Here is a 16,066-nt window from a genome sequence, read left to right on the forward strand (position 1 = left end):
CCCGGCGCTCCCCGCGCGCCGCGTCCCGGCGCTCCCCGCGCGAGGCACTTCCGGCGGCGGCGGCGGCGGCGGCGGCGGCGGCGGCGCTCGGGAGGAAGTGCCGGTGGGCTGCGAGGGCGGAAGCGGGGGCGCCGGTCGCTGGAGCCGGTGAGGCCGGCGGGGTCTCTATGGCGGCAGCCGGGAGCCCGCGCGGAGGAGGGGCCCGGCCCGGGCGAGGGGGCGCGATCTGGGGCGACGGGGCCGGGGCCCGAGGTGACAGGTCGAGCGGAGACGGGCCGGGGGCGGGGAGGCCGCGGGGCGGGGGGCGCCGGGCGCGGAGGGCAGGGAGCTGAGGCTGTGGGCCAGCGGCCGGGTCCGAGAAGCTCCCCAGCCCTTTTTCTCGTCCCTAAAACGGGAGGGAGCACCGCGTCCGCTCCGCAGGCTGTTGTGAGGGTCGCTGAGCGCAGCTGCGGGCGCAGGGCTGGCTGTCAGCGCCGCGGAGGTGGCCTGCCAATACGGGCGGCCGATCCGGGGCTCAGCGGCTTCTCCTCCTTGCAGCTCTGGCTCCCGCGCCTCCCGCTGAGGACCCGGGGGCCCGCCCCTGCCTTCCGTCCTTTCGGGATGGACGAGGAGAGCCTGCAGACCGCCCTCCAGACCTACGACGCCCAGCTGCAGCAGGTGGAGCTGGCTCTGGGTGCCGGCCTGGATCCCTCCGAGCTGGCCGACTTGCGCCAGCTGCAGGGGAACCTGAAGGAGCTCATCGAGCTCACCGAGGCCAGCCTGGTATCTGTCAGGAAGAGCAAGGTGCTGGCCGCACTGGATGGAGAGCACCCGGCCCAGGACGATGCTGAGTACCTGGCTTTCCAGAAGGCCATTGCTGAAGGGGTGGAGGTGCCTGTAGCCCCCGGGACAGAGCTGGAGACCGTTCCTGAACGAGAGGCAAAGCCAGAACCCAGCGGGCCTGGGCAGGAGGAGGAAGAGGGGGAGGACGAGGAGGAGGAGTGGAGTGGGAGGAAGGTGAACGCGCCCTACTACAGCTCCTGGGGCACCCTGGAGTATCACAACGCTATGATTGTGGGCACGGAAGAGGCCGACGATGGCTCCATGGGCGTCCGGGTGCTGTACCTCTACCCCACTCACAAGTCCTTGAAGCCCTGCCCGTTCTTCCTGGAGGGAAAGTGCCGCTTCCAGGAGAACTGCAGGTAACTCCCCGGGGCCGTGCGGGGGCGCGAAGACTCGCCCGCAGGCTCAGGGTCGTCGTGGGTCTGACCAGGAGAGAGCTCTGGGGGCTGGGGGCTCCTCACAGCGTTGTCCTCCGTCGAATGTTCACTGGATTTTCTTGAGTCAAAGGATGCCCCCCCACCCATCACTAGTTCCATTTTTTAGGGTAGAACTTGTAAATAGACTTTGTCACGGAACTGGAGAGCGCAGCGCCCTGTCTATACCCGATACCCGGCTTTATTGTGGACCACCCCTTGCCAGGCTCCGTTCGGCTCTTGTCTTACTTTTGTTTCCCTGGACTATTTTAAAGCAAATTTTAGAAATTAGTGGGGTTTTTCTTTTGTCTGTAAATACTTAAGAACACGCCCCTACAAATTTAGCAGTAATGTTTTGTTCAAATTGAGATTTCCGCAATTGTGGCAACAGTGTCTTTTTTTTGTAAGTGCATAACTTTGCTCTTACTCCTTTTTACTTTCTCTTTGGAAGGAACATTTACCGAAATGTGTGGTAGATAATTTTCCTTTTTTGTCAATATTCCAGGGAAACTAGTTCTTTGGTCATCGTCTTTCTTTATAGACTGTTGCTGGGTCCGGAGTGGTGTTTGACACGTTTTTCCGCACTTCTTTTTTTCCCTGTTTCATTGAAGTGTCCTGTTTATACAGAAAGTGCATAAATCGTAAACGTACTTGATGAGTTTTCACAAAGTGGACCTATCCACGTGCTGGTGAACAACTTGGTCAAAGAACAGAGCAGTAACCTCTCTTGTCTTTTCTGCCATTAGCATCTCTGGGGTACCTCTCCGCCCTGGGTGACACATCCCTGTGCCGTTCTCTGGGCCAGGCACTGCTCCTGGAGTTGGACACGTATTAACTCATCTGTGCAGCAACTCCGAGAGGTGGGCCCACCTATGGCTAAGGTTGCCTGGCTCAGAGGGGCGGCATGCGAGCCTGCACCAGGGGCAGGCCAGCTCTGAGACGGTTCCCAACTGCTGAGCCTCCCCATGCTGCGTGCTCTGTTAGCTTTAGGCCCGACTGATGCAGCCTACAACGCCCACTCGCCACCGCCGGACTGATGAGCCATTATCGGGCATTTGCTTTGCATTTTTATTTTATTTTATTTTATTTTATTTTATTTTATTTATTTATTTATTTATTTATTTATTTATTTATTTATTATGTTTTGTTTTTAAAGATTTTATTTATTCATTTGACAGAGAGAGATAGCGAGAGCAGAAACACAAGCAGGGGGAGCGGGAGAGGGAGAAACAGGCTTCCCGCAAAGCAGGGAGCCCAACACGGGGCTCGATCCCAGGACTCTGGGATCGTGACCTGAGCCGAAGGCAGACGCCCAACGACTGAGCCACCCAGGCGCCCCTATTTATTTTTTTAAAGATTTATTTATTTGTGAGAGAGAATGTGCATGTGTGGGGTGGGGAGGGGCAGAAGGAGAGGGAGAGAGAGTGTGTCAAGCCGACTCCCTGAGCGCGGAGCCTGACCCTGAGACCTTGACCTGAACTGAAACCAAGACTCGGATGCCCAACTGACTGAGCCACCCAGGCACCCCTGCTTTACGTTTTTAAAAACAAAACAAAATAGATAACATTGAAATGCCTTTGACTCCCCACTCTGTCACAGCCCCTCCCCATCCTGGGAGGCTGTGATCACAACTCAGTTTCCCTCTAGCAAATATTAGCTCTTCACAGACATGAGTGTATATACAAAGAATACATACTTATATTATTTTTAAAACAAGTGGTATCATACAGTATGGTTCATTTGCAGCCTGCCTTTTTCACTACGGGTGTTTGTGAGAGACATCCATGTTATCTGCAGAGCTATTTAGTTCATTTTAACTGCTATGTTTTTTCCCTCACGAATATGCCACATTTTATTTATTCTGTTCCTTTCTGATGTTTTCCAGTTTTTTGTTTTTTTTTTTTTACAAACAACTTACTGTGAACACCTTAGTACGTGTCTTCTTATGTACCTGCCGGAAATTTCCCTAGTACCTAACCCATGTAGAGAGCATATGCAGAGTTTCCGTTTCCATATGAAGTACGGTTCCTAGTCCTTAGTTCTCTCTATAATTGCCTGTGGTAATATTATCCGACTTGCAGATTCCTGCCTACTGAAAGCTGGGAAAATGGTATCATGATTGAATTTGTTTTTCCTTGAATCTTAATGAGATGTAGCATCTTTTCGTACATTTGTTATAACTTAATTTCTGTATTCCAGTCTCCTTATCTGTAAAACAGAAGTGAGAATTGTTTTTCGTAGTTGTTGGGAGAATGGAATGCATTAATATGTGCAAAAAATTGAGAGCAGTACCTTACATGTTGTAAGCTCACAGTAGATGTTAACTTTTTACCTTGCTATAGAATAAAATCAGATGTGGGAAGTAAGGACATAGTATAGGGATTACTGTAACCTCCCAGCGGTCACCACTCAGCTCACCACTGCAAATTTGCCAACCACCCCCGAAGCCACTCCATGCATCTCAAACCAAATGCAGTCTGCTCCCAACTCCAAAAACGGCCACTATTCCGGACCTTTATTCTGGTCTCCTCCTTGTGTTTGTTCCAGCTTGTCACTCAGGTGTAACTGTGGTATGAACACTGTGGTATAATCTTGTTCACTAAGCTGCTGTGTCTGAATCTGGCTGTCCACACCCTTCTTCCTGCCTCTCCTGGCCTCACAGTTTGCTGAAGGACTGGGCCCTTTGGCCCATCATTGAACACCACTGGTCCAGCACGTTCCTCTGCAAGCTGGCAGCTGGATCGAGGGAGCTGAGCACATTCAGGTTCACCCTCTTTGGCCAGACTCTAGGTGCTGTTCTTTCATCAAGACGTTCTTGGTGTCTGGTTTTTCTGTTGTGATGGTAGCAGCCCTGGATGCCATTGGTGATCAGAGCCTAATGCACTGATGCAGTGGGAACTGCAAAGTAGAGATCTGTCTGTCTGTTCATTTTCATTTACTAGCCATAAAGAGATGCTTTCCCCCATCTGTGATTTGGCTACCCAGAGGAACAGTTCATATAAAAATGCAGGATGAATGCTAGGTTTTTCTGTTTTCTTTACTTCGTTTCCAAGATAATGAATTGGCTCTCTTTCATTCTGAGAAGGTAATAAATTAGCTTTAAAAAAATATTTCTAATATTCTATGTACTCATGGATTTCAATATATTTGACAGATTTCAATTTGACAAATTTCAATCTATTGAGATTCTGATTTTCTATACAAGTATCCCCAACTTTTCAAAAGTGCATGTTACATTTGTATGAAAGACGTATATAGTAACTTTTAACATATTGTTGTCTTTGGGCCCCAAAATGAGTTTCTTATAGATAGCATAGAATTTGGTCCTTCTTTTTATCCATCCTTCCAGTTGTCTTTTAATTGCAGTTTATATACTCTGCATGCATTTAAAGTAGTTACTGATAAAGACTGACCTCAGTTATCTTATTATTTTTTTCTTTTTTTTTTAAGATTTCTTTTTTTTATATTTTATTTATTTCACAAAGAGAGATAGCAAGAGCAGGAACATAAGCAGGGGGAGTGGGAGAGGGAGAAGCAGGCTTCTCCCTGAGCAGGGAGCCCGATATGGGGCTGGATCCCAGGACCCTGGGATCACGACCTGAGCTGAAGGCAGACGCTTAACGATTGAGCCACCCAGGCGCCCCAGATTTTATTTTTAACTAATTTCTACACCCAATGTGGGGCTCGAACTCACAAGATCAAGAGTCGCACGCTCTACAACTGAGCCAGCCGGGTGCCCCATTATTTGTTTTCTGTAGGCCTTATGTCATTTGCTTCTCAGTTTCTTCATTATTGCTTTCTTTGGTGTTTGTTTTTTCCACTCTATCACTTTGATTCTCTTTGATTTTTTTGACATATTTTTGTTATTTTTTTTTAATGAGACCCTCTGGATTATAATTAACATAACAATCTAGTTTGAATAACGTCAGTTTAGCTTCAATAGTATACAGAAACTCTACCATACGGTCCACCCCCCCCCATGTTCTTACTGTTACAAATTACATCTTTGTACTCGTGTGCCCAGAAATACAGATTTATGAGTATCGTTTCATGCATTTGTCTTTTAAATCACATAGAGGAAAAAAGGTGAGTTGCAAACCCTCCCCCCAAAAAGGAATAATAATACTGGCTTTTATATTTACCTATGTAGTTGTTTTTATCAGTGTTCATATGGCTTGAGTTATGGTCTGGTGTCTTTTTGTTTCAGTCTGAAGGACTCCCTTTAGCATTCCTTGTAGGGCAGGTATATGAGCAATGAACTCCCTCTGCTTTTATTTGTATGGGAATGTCTTCATTTCTCTTTCAAAGGATAGTTTTGGCAGATATAGAATTCTTGGTTGACAGGGTTTGTTTTTTCCTTTCAGGACTTTAAATATGTCATCCCACTGCCTTCTGGCCCCCTGTAGCTTCTGATGAGAAGGCAGTTAACCTTATTGAGGAACACTTGTACATGAAGAGGGCCTTCTCTTTTGCTGCTTTCAGGATTTTCTTTGTTTTTGGGTTAAAGGAACTGTACTTGTAAATGGGCCTTTAGTAACATGGTGGTAAGATGTGAGACAGGAAGCATTCTGCAGCCCTCCAATGAGATCACAGGCTTTTAGTGAACCTCTGCCCCTGGATTATGAACTGCACGTGGACTTCTCAGTCATGCACACACCCCACTTAGATGGCACAGGATGGCTGGACTGGGCTGGATTTGGGTGTTTCTCTAACCCCCAGTTCAACTAGGTTCTGATAAAACTCTATCAGATTAGGCTCCAGTTAAACAGCTTCCCCTGAGGACAGGCCTTGTTAAGAAGAACAGAGTAGAGTGCTCTGAGGTATTTCAAGATGGTTCCTTTGCCCCTCCCCCTGCAGTATACACTTGGAGAACCTGGTAGAGCTCCTGGACTAAAACTCACAGAAGTATGAGGGCCCTGGGCCACCTGGGTGGCTCAGTCGGTGAAGCATCTGCCTTCGGCTCAGGTCATGATCTCAGGGTCCTGGGGTCGAGTTCAGCGGGGAGTCTGCTCCTCCCCCTGCTTGTCCTCTCTCTCTTTCCCTCTCTGTCGCTCTCTCTCTCAAATAAAGAAATAAAACCTTTAAAAAAAAGTGTGAGAACCCCAGACTTGTCCATACCGAGCCACCAAGCAGCCCTCAGTCACAGTCAGGGTCGCCCTTCTAGCACTGGGTCCTGCAGTGGTTCCTGCCGGGGGCTTACTGTGCTGGTAAGTTGTGATTCTCCATGTCTGCCTGTTGGTCTCTCCAAATTTGGCATAGCAGTTTGCCCTGTGACCTTTCTTCTCTTATGGATCTAAGAAGAGTTAGTGATTTTTTTCATCTTGTTCAGCTTTTTACCTGTGGTTAGAACAAAGTGGCAACTTCCCAGCTTCTTACACACCAGACTGGAAACCAGAAATGTTCTATCTAGTGAGTTGTTCGTTTCAGTTACTGACTTCAATTCTGGAATTTCCACTTTATTCCTTTTATATATTTTCTATGTATGTTTTAAGATTCACTGTTTCCTGAATCATTATATTTTCGTTTAGTTCTTTGAACATACTTAGACTATCTGCTTTGAGGTCTTTGCAAGATTCAACATTTGGGCCCACTCAGATTCTATCAACAGTTTTTTTCCTAAGTGGGTCACACTTTACTGTTTGCCTGTCTCCTAAGTTTTTATTGAAAACTGTACATTTCAGATAATATCTTATAGCAACTCTGAATCATTTTCCTCAGTATTTCGCTTTATCTTGGTATGTTTTCTGGACCTAAATTACGAAGTCTGTTCCCCCTCATAACATGCAGCTTCTGGTATCTCTACTCAGATCTTTAAATTCATATTTACTTTTTAGCCTGGCTTTTTAGGAGTCACTTCTGTGTCTGTATGGCTTAGTGGCCAGCCAATGATTTAGGCAGAGGTTATTCTCAAACACTCTTTCCCAAAAGTCTTCTCCCCATCGGTCAATCAATCTTTGTGTGCTGGGGGGCACATTCCAAGTTCAGCCAGCCCCCCATCTCTCTTGACTTTCACTTGACCCTGGCATCTCTTGGAGCTGCCGATGCATGCACAATGTTTCCTGGAGAAGCAGGGGTGTTTGGAGGGTGGAGCTCTTACGTGGTCGTTTAATTTTCTGGTCCTGAAGTACCTGTTAGGTACTTGCTAAATACCCCCTGTTAACAGCAGGGCCCACTCCAGCTGGGCCCACAAGCCACCAGAGCCCTGGGTCTCACCACTGCCGTACTTCCCCCCAAGGGCAAGCAGAAAGCTTCCCCCACTGTGAAGGCTGCAGACATTCCCACCTCCCGTTCTGTCCCAAAGTTGGGCACTTTTTCAAAAATAATGACTAACCAACGTGTTGTCTGTTTCGTTCCATTTCCAGAGTTCTGAAGCTGTGAGTTTGGACCACTTTGCTCAGTTTTAGCCTTGTTTTTCTATACTTGGCCACAGCTCTAACTCAGAACCTTCTTTATAGTTCTAAATACTTGTTTTGAGGTTCAAGATTTGTGTATTTTGGAATGCATTTCTGTGAATGTTGTGCGGTAGGTGATTGAGTTGGGGTTTTTAACACAGGAAACCAGTTTTTTTTTTTTTTAAAGATTTTATTTATTTATTTGAGAGAGAGAATGAGATAGAGAGAGCATGAGAGTGGGGAGGGTCAGGGGGAGAAGCAGACTCCCTGCTGAGCAGGGAGCCCGATGCGGGACTTGATCCCGGGACTCCAGGATCATGACCCGAGCCGAAGGCAGCCGCTTAACCAGCTGAGCCACCCAGGCGCCCAGGAAACCAGTTTCTAATATTTTCCTTATGAAACCAGTAGTCTGTCCTTTCCTCACTTGTTTGTAGTATTTCCTCTGTCACATAGGAAGTTTTTTGTGTGCATGGTGCTCTTCCCGGGTGCTCTTTTTCATTCCATTGATCAATTTGCCCATTGTCTTAGTTTTAAATTCATTTTATGGATATGCCATTAACTACACCCCATGGTTAGAAATTTAGGTTATTTCCAAGTCTTTTGGTATTTGGTTAACATCCTTTGAGCCAAATCTTTGCGTACTTTCATTATTATTTTTCTAGAATCATTTCTTAGACGTGCTTTCCCAGGTTAAGGAGTATACCAAATTTTCAGGCTTCTGTTATCACTGAAGATTCCTGCAGAAAATTTTAATTGGTGGTGTCTGTGGGGGCGTATGTCTGTGGGGGTGCATGTGTCTGTGGGGGCGTGTGCGTGTCTGGGGTGTGTGTGTTGGGGCGTGGGGGGGGCATGTGTCTGGTGCGCGCTTGTCTGTGGGGTGTGTCTGTGGGGGCATGCGTGTCTGGGGGTGCACATGTTTGGGGGTGCATGTCTGGGGATGTGTGTTGGCGCACGTGTCTGTGGGGGTGCACGTGTTTGGGGGATATGTGTGTGGGGTGCACGTGTCTGTGGGGGCAGGCGTGAGGGGGATGTGTGTGTGCAGGGGCACGCATGTCTGGGGGTACATGTCTGGGGGTGTCTGTGGGGGCACGTGTGGGCATGCATGTCTGTGGAGGCGTGCATCTGTGGGAGTGTTGAAGTGGGTATTTGGCTGAACTCAGTCCTGGGTGTTGGCCTCCCCTTTTGAACACACTGTGTTGCTCCTTGGTTGAACAAGGATCTTCAAGCAGTCACCACTGCAGTGCGTCTGGGGCCCAGTCTTGCAGATGCTGGTGCTGCTCGGTCATTGGCAGCGTCCTGAGGGCCTGAGGACAGGGAGCAGAAGGAACTGCCCGGAATCTTACCAGGGGAGGTGTCTGAGGCCATCTTTGTCCACCTGTGAGAGGGTGGAACCTGTCTTTTCTGTCCCCTGTGCCACCACCAATTTCCGCCTGGAAGGACTTGCCACGGCTGCATTGTCTCTGCGTCGCGGGGTGAATGCAAGTCCTTGATTGCTCTTGTAGGGTTAAAACAGTTTCCTCTTTGAAATGCTGGCACAGTAGAGTGGATATGTGGTTAGTCTTTCATGCCTTTATTTGGCAGAGTTGAAGCTTGTAGTCCTTTGTCCCCACATTTCTTCCTCTTTCTTCGCCTTCTTCTTCCCCCCTCCTCTCCCTCTCTCGGTTTTGGTTTTAATCTCACTGGTTCACTGAAATCTAAAGGTCAGGACATCGCTGTTACAACTGTGTTCTCCCACTTGGTTTGGGAAGGACTCAGTCCTGTGAGCACACACACACACACACACCTGCCTTGATTATCTGTTAGTGTCAGGGCCTCCTGTCTGGTGGAGAGGCGATGGGGAGCTTTAGTCCCATGGGTGTCTGCCCACCACGTCGTTACTCTAGCCCAGAAAGCTGGAGAGTAGTGCAAAGCATCTTGTCCTCAGGGGGCCAGATCCATCCTGCAAAGGAGAGAGTGTGCGTCTTGCATACACCTGCCTGTGTTTGTGTGCGGGGGTGTATGTGTGTACACGCGTCCATGCGCGTGTGTGTGTCCGTTTGTTTCCCGTCGCTCCCTCTCTTCACGGCAGTGCCCAGGCAGGTGGCCTTGGTTCTCCTGGGTTTACTTGCCCCTAGTGCGCTGTGTCTGAGCCCCTGTCCCCTGTGGTTGTCTTGGCAGGTTCTCCCATGGGCAAGTGGTCTCTGTGGACGAGCTGCGCCCCTTCCAGGACCCAGACCTGAGCTCCCTCCAGGCCGGCTCTGCATGTCTGGCCAAGCAGCAGGACGGCCTCTGGTACCCGGCTCGGATAACCGGTGAGGCTGCCCACAGGCCTCTCAGACAGGGCTCTTACTGGAGAGCCCCGTTGCATGCCCAGGTGGAGCGAGGCCACCCTCAACCTCGGTCCCACCTTCCTTCCAACACTCAGTGTGGTTCCTGCCACCTGTTGAGGCCATTGACCTGGCCTGCCTTTTTGTCCCCTGCCTCCAGATGTGGATAACGGCTACTACACAGTCAGGTTTGACTCACTGCTGCTGAAGGAGGCCGTGGTGGAGGGGGACGGCATCCTGCCCCCACTGCGCACGGACCCCGCAGGGTCCTCGGACTCTGACAGTGGCGACGCGGATGACCCAAGCTATGCCAGAGGTACGGCAGCAGGTCAGGGTCCCAGAAGCCAGGAAGGGGAAGCATTGGCAGCAGTCGACCTGCGAGGCTTCCGGCTGGCAGGGCCTGTGACCATCGGACCCATTGGACAGTGTGGCTGCAGGGAGGTGGGCTGTGCTCAGCAGAGGGGGCACTCATGCCTGAGCAGGTGGGGGAGATGACAGAGCGTGTGCAGGCTGGGGGGCAGGTCCTGAGACCCACAGAGGCAGAGACCTGGCCCTTGTCTTCAGGGAGCACATGTGAGGGTTACAACTCCACACCCTGCATGCCGAAGCGGTGTGTGCCGAGGCAGGGCTGACACGCAAGTCGGCGTGTAAGACGGGGCCGGTGGGGCGTGGAGTGCAGGCAGGAGCAGCTCCTTCCAGTGGTCTCCCCATGGGCCGGGTGTCTGGTGGATAGAGGGGAGGCTGGGTCCGGACAGCCAGGGACAGGAGAGTTTCAGGAATAGCTGGAGGTGTCCAGCCCTCCCGAGGGGTCAGTTAGGATGTAGAGAGGAGATATTCTTGTGGAATCTGTTCTGTGAGTTGGTAGTTTCTGAACCCCTGTGTCCACGGGGGCGGCGGGGAGGACTGAGCCATGAAGTGGGTGGTGACTTTCTACTAGGGGAGGAGGGGAGCTCACCGCCTGAGAAGGTGGGTCAGGGGAGGGCTCCAGGGGGGAGGGCTGCCATGTGACCTCGGGGGTGGCGCTGAGGTGTGGGGAGGGATGCAGCAGACTCTGCCCCACTCTGCCGGTGCTCAGCCTTAGAGTCACGTGCCAATGACAGGTCTGAGCAATCGATGGAGAGCCTGAGGTGCCGGGCATCACAGCCCTGGGCCAGAGCTGAGCTCTTGGGCTAACATGGAGAGCCCAGGGTGCTCCATGTCCAGTGGGGCCGAGCCACTGCCCTGTTTCCTGCAGTGGTGGAACCGGGTGCTGCCGACCACGGGACCTGCAGCTCCGCTTTTGCTGGCTGGGAGGTGCACACACGGGGCATTGGCTCCAGACTCCTGGCCAAGATGGGCTACGAGTTTGGCAAGGGTGAGTGTGTGCTGCCCTGGGGAGGGGAGGGGGCGGCTACAGCCCCGCTCAGGTCCAGCAGCAACAGCGCTAGTCCTGTGTGCCCCCAGGTTTGGGCCGACATGCAGAGGGCCGGGTGGAGCCCATCCATGCTGTGGTGCTTCCTCGAGGGAAGTCGCTGGACCAGTGCGCAGAGATCCTACAGGAGAGGACCAAGGGCAGCACGCCTGGAACCCGGAGGCCCCCGAGATGCCGGGGGAGCAGGGGTGGGCGTCCTCCCCCTCGTAGTGTGTTTGACTTTCTGAACGAAAAGCTGCAGTGCCGGGCCCCTGGGGCCCTGGAGGCTAAGGGCCCCCCCCCAGGGAGGAGGAGCGGCAAGGAAATATACCATGCCAGCAAGAGCGCCAAGCGGGCCCTGAGCCTGCAGCTCTTCCAGACTGAGAAGAAGATCGAGCAAACCCAGCGGGACATCCAGGGCATCCAGAAGGCCCTCGCCCGAAACACCGGCCGGTACGTGTGGGGCTGAACCCAGGGCAGAGGGTGTACCCCAGGGTGGCAGTGCCTTCAGCCCACAGTTCCCACGCGGGAGATTGCTCTGACTGAGGGTGGGGGCTGTCTGAGGAGGGTCTGATGCCTGGAGGAGGATGGGCAGTGGCCACAGCACTGTGGGGGCTTCGTGCCGGTGGCCAAGCAGCCCATGCTGAACGGCAGGCTCCTGTCTAGGCACAGTGTGACGGCAGCCCAGCTGCAGGAGAGGCTGATGGGAGCCCAGCGGGAGCTGGGGCAGCTCCAGGCCCAGGAGGCAGGCCTGCAGCGCGAGCAGAGGAAAGCAGACACCCACAAGAAGATGACTGAGTTCTAGAGCCCCTGTGCACGCAGTGGACAGAGCTCAGGGCCCCCAGCTCCTGGCTGCCCTCTGGAAGACTAGCTGTCACCCAGCAACTAGATGCTACTGGAAGAGGGGCCCCTGCTCCCAGCCTAGCCCCCATGGCCAGCCTTCTCCCTGGCCCAGGGCATGTGGACACTGCTGAATGGAGATGGGGCTGCAGGGGTCACGTCTGGACACTTAACTTGCCCGTTGAGCCCACCTGCCAGTGTCTTAGGGGGTCTCCTTTGCAAAGACATTAAAGTGATCGTGTTGTGTCTTTCAGTGAAGGCTCAGCTGGCTTGTGGGGTCTTTGGGGGCAGAGGGGTCTCTGCACAGGGCCATGGGGCCAGGCTGGAGGGGCCCTGAGTGGGCGCTGCCCCCTGCCCAGAGGCGGAGGGCCCAAAGGCTGGCATTCTCCTTGCTCTCTTGGGTGGGGCTCTGCCAGCAGCCCCTCCCCCACGTTGCCTGACCCCCACAAGTGTGTGGGACTTGATGCTACAGCAGGGGGAGGAGGTCGTGGCCAGATGCGTCCTCAGGAAGCACCATGAATGAGGCAGGAGGACCTGGTGGGGTGGGTTTGGAAGTCTGAGAGCCTGGGTTCAGCCCCAGGATTCAGCGGCCACGAGACCGCCCAGTTCCCGTGCTGTGCCTGTCTCCTCACCGGTGTGTGCCCACCTCACGGGGGGAGGAGACCACGAGTTAGGCTCTGGGAGCAGCGCTGGCGTGCTGCACACACCCGCCAAGTGATGTCTAGACCCCACACGGGGGCTGCGGCAGGAGCGATGGCTGCAGAGTGTTGAGTGGCTGCTTGGGGAGATGCAGGGAGATGCACAGGCAGGAAGTGAGGTGGGGAGCGTGGCTGAGGGCTGTACAGAGGCACTTCGCAGGGTGCCCAAGCCGCCGGGCCTGCTCCACACGGGGCCGAGGAGGGGCCACCACGCGCGGGCCTTGGTAAGTGCCTGTTCTGGCTTCCACCCTGGTCAGGTCCCTAGGCCCCTTGGTGCCCTCCTGGGAGCAGCTGAGGGTTGGGGTCTGGGAGGACCAGGTTAGCCATCCCAGACCCTCTTACGAGCTAAGCCCACTCCCCCTGGGTCTGGGCAGACTGGCCCCCCGTCTCTAGAGACACCCCACCCCAGCAGCTCTGCTAAGATCCCAGGAAGAAGACCATGATCCGATGGCAGGGACAGTTGGAGGGGAGGGGTGGAGAGCCAGAGAGAAGTGGGGTGGGGGCAGTCATGGGACAAAGCAACCTCTCCCTGCCTGCTGACCCCTCCCCTGCCTATCCAACCCCTCAGGGGACAAAGCTCAGCAGTGGATGGCTAGGGGGGCACCATCTGAGACAGTGGCCTGTGCCTTAGAGGGCCTAGGGTGTGACCTCAGGACCTCCCTAGGTCCCCCTGCTCACAACTCCCCTGCCCCTCCTCACCGGCCATGCTCAGCTACCGTTTGGGTCATCTTCGCCCACTCAGGTACTCACGGGGCCAAGCAAAGCACACCTCCTTCCGTGTCACGAGGAGCCCCCCTTCAGAGGTGGGAAGGTAGCTGCTAGGGCCTGGACTCCATGCTTCTGTAGGAAGGAGGGGCTGTGGAGCCTGGGGTTTCCTGTGTGCTGAGTCAGAGCGCCCCAGGGGGAGGAGACTGCCCAGCAGCTTGAGGTGCAGCAGGGGGGCTGCCAGGTAGGTGCCCAGCCTCTCCGCCTCCAGCACCCTGTCTTCTTGCCCCCAGGCCTACCTGCGGCTTCGCAGGATGGGGCCACAGGTGCCCTCAGCCCCTCCTGCCCTCTGGGTCCTCGGGTGCCTTGCCCTGTCCCTCTGGCTGTGGACACTGTGCACGGCCTGCCACAGGTATGTCATCCCTGACCTGGGTTTGGTGTGGGGCATGGCTCCAAGCAGGTTTGGTTCTGTGTGTGAGCCTCCCTGCTGGGCCTTGCACCAGAGCCTGGCACCTCAGCCCCCCATCTCTGCCTCCCTGGCCTGATGAGACTCTTGCCCCCAGGAAGCGGGTGCAGAGGCAGCGGGCCAGGCCCCAGGGCGGTGTGATGCCAGCGGAAGCGGTGAGTGCCAGGCTGTCCCGGGGGCCAGGGCGGGGCCAGCACAGGACCCACCAGCCTTCCTTGCCCCCAGTCACTGCTGAGACGACACCACTTCTGCACCCTCAGCAAGTCGGACACAAGACTGCACGAGCTGCATCGGGGCCCTGCTGGCTGCAGAGGTGAGCCCACCCGGGAGGGGCGGGACCGGGGCATGGGCGGGGCTTGCACCCTGGAGCAGCTCCGCGGCTCCCTCCTCATCGGTTCCCTGCCCCCCTGCCCCAGTAACCTCTGTCTTGACCCCTAGCTCCACGGCCTGCCAGCATGGATATCCTGCGCCCACAATGGCTGGAGGTGCCCAGAGGCACCAGCAGGCCTATGGCAGCCTTCTCACACCGGGAACTGCCCCAGGCAATGCCTGCTGCCACCTCACCCTCCATCTGCCCCGAGGCCACCTATTCCAATGTGGGGCTGGCTGCAATCCCCAGGGCCAGCCTGGCAGCCAGCCCTGTGGTGTGGGCAGGGGCACGGCTAACCAGCAGCTGTGCCAGGCCTGGGCCTGAGGCCAGACCTGAGGTGGCGGAGTATGCTTGTATCCAGAAGCTCAAGGAAACAGATCAGGGCCCCCAAAGCCTGGGGCAGGGGAAGGCCAAGCTGACCCCAGCTGTTCAGGTAAATTGGAGCAGATGGGGTAGGGTGGGTAGGGCTGTACAGGTCCTCGAAGGAGTCTATGGTGCTGACCCCTCCTTGGGTTGGCTTCTTCTCTCCCAGGTGGACATCCTGTACTCCAGAGTCAGGAAGCCTAAAAAGAGGGACCCAGGACCTGCCACAGACCAGCTGGACCCGAAGGGCAGGGGAGTAATTCTGCCTCTGGGAAGTGACCAGTCCTACGAGACCCTCCCACTCAGGGGCCTGGGCAAGGATGATGGCCTCCTGGAAAATGTGTATGAGAGTATCCAGGAGATGCCCGCCCCCCCCAGCACCTGGAGCCCTCCTGCTCTAGCTGTTAGCATGAGTGCACCTTTGCAGGCTTCCCCAGCCTCAACCTAGGGAGGGGTCTCCAACTCCCCATCTGCCTGGAACGACCAAGTATAGAGTTCCTCCTTCCAGAGTACTGCCCAACGCCCATTCCCTATCCCCGCCCCCCGAAGTTGGCAGCACAAAGTCCAGATCCCAAGGCTTCCAGCCTGTGAGGTCCCTGGGGGTCCTGGCTGCCGTGGCCTCTTAGCCTCTCCCAAGGTCTTAATAAATCCCCAGCGCAGGGAGGATGAATACAGCCGTGCCTCACAGCCTACTTTTCTTGAAAGCCTGGGAAGGTTGGCAGGGATTGTCTGAAGGGCACTCCTGCCTGGGGTGTCTTGCCGCCTGAAGCTGTGCGCAGCTGGTCAGTTTCAGAAGACAGTGTGGGGAAGGGAAGCTAGCTCTAGGGGTGGTGGTCCCCAGGCCAAGTCGGTCTTAGCACGTGTTGCAGCCGGCCCGCGAGCTGACCGCCCCAGGGTGGGACTTGGACCCTGAACACTAAGGGAGGGCTCCGCCGCCCAGCCCCTGGTGTTACATAAGGTACGGGGTAGGTGGGCAGTCGTGCGTTAAAGAATAACCTGCTCCCGGGAAGCCCGCCAAGGAGACGCGACCCCTTCCCCGGATCTGGCAGCTCTCCGCGCAGGCACACCCGCGAGTAAGCCGGCCCTCCCCGGCGGCGGGGGCGCACGGGCACCCCGGGCTCCGCAGGGGCGAGGGACCGACAGGAACCGGCGGTGCCGCGAGCGCGGCCCTTTCCCCAGGCCGCGCCGCTGCGGCCGGCTCGGGGGCCGGGCCTCGGAGCGCAAGCCAATGGGAGCGCGGCTGGCCCCGGCCGCGGTCCACCTCGGAATGTTGATACAGCGCGCGAGCCAATGGGCGTGCG

At 54.8% G+C, this 16,066-nt stretch overlaps 3 protein-coding genes across 3 annotated transcripts in view; all 3 read left to right on the forward strand.

Annotated features, from left to right (window-relative positions):
- Window positions 1-56: 56 nt before the first annotated feature.
- Window positions 57-12,408, forward strand: ZGPAT (zinc finger CCCH-type and G-patch domain containing). The gene is made up of 7 exons (XM_021677763.1): window positions 57-147; window positions 538-1,181; window positions 9,785-9,918; window positions 10,094-10,249; window positions 11,168-11,287; window positions 11,377-11,776; window positions 11,990-12,408. Exons 2-7 carry the CDS (start codon window positions 601-603, stop codon window positions 12,126-12,128), a joined length of 1,530 nt encoding a protein of 509 aa, XP_021533438.1. The 5' UTR covers window positions 57-147; window positions 538-600; the 3' UTR covers window positions 12,129-12,408.
- A 1,472-nt stretch (window positions 12,409-13,880) lies between these two features.
- Window positions 13,881-15,314, forward strand: LIME1 (Lck interacting transmembrane adaptor 1). The gene is made up of 6 exons (XM_021677762.1): window positions 13,881-13,977; window positions 14,105-14,187; window positions 14,258-14,345; window positions 14,471-14,676; window positions 14,740-14,835; window positions 14,935-15,314. The coding sequence occupies exons 1-6, from the start codon at window positions 13,881-13,883 to the stop codon at window positions 15,211-15,213; spliced, it is 849 nt and encodes a 282-aa protein (XP_021533437.1). The 3' UTR covers window positions 15,214-15,314.
- Window positions 15,315-16,055: 741 nt separating this feature from the next.
- SLC2A4RG (SLC2A4 regulator) overlaps window positions 16,056-16,066 on the forward strand; it is a 3,753-nt gene continuing 3,742 nt past the window's right edge. The window contains exon 1 of the mRNA XM_044919061.1: window positions 16,056-16,061. Coding sequence (XP_044774996.1) covers window positions 16,056-16,061 — 6 coding nt within the window. The remainder of the gene's footprint in view (window positions 16,062-16,066) is intronic.

The sequence above is a fragment of the Neomonachus schauinslandi genome, chromosome 10 (assembly GCF_002201575.2).
Source record: "Neomonachus schauinslandi chromosome 10, ASM220157v2, whole genome shotgun sequence".
NCBI classification, from domain to species: Eukaryota; Metazoa; Chordata; class Mammalia; order Carnivora; family Phocidae; genus Neomonachus; species Neomonachus schauinslandi.

Excerpts from the sequence above, each read along its gene's own strand:
- ZGPAT (XM_021677763.1), top strand. The coding sequence starts at position 601 with ATGGACGAGGAGAGCCTGCAGACCGCCCTCCAGACCTACGACGCCCAG. Across the intron at positions 11,288-11,376 it reads GGGCTACGAGTTTGGCAAGG|GTTTGGGCCGACATGCAGAG; the intron begins GTGAGTGTGTGC and ends GTGTGCCCCCAG. Across the intron at positions 11,777-11,989 it reads CTCGCCCGAAACACCGGCCG|GCACAGTGTGACGGCAGCCC; the intron begins GTACGTGTGGGG and ends GCTCCTGTCTAG.
- LIME1 (XM_021677762.1), top strand. The coding sequence starts at position 13,881 with ATGGGGCCACAGGTGCCCTCAGCCCCTCCTGCCCTCTGGGTCCTCGGG. Across the intron at positions 14,346-14,470 it reads GGGCCCTGCTGGCTGCAGAG|CTCCACGGCCTGCCAGCATG; the intron begins GTGAGCCCACCC and ends CTTGACCCCTAG. Across the intron at positions 14,836-14,934 it reads AGCTGACCCCAGCTGTTCAG|GTGGACATCCTGTACTCCAG; the intron begins GTAAATTGGAGC and ends CTTCTCTCCCAG.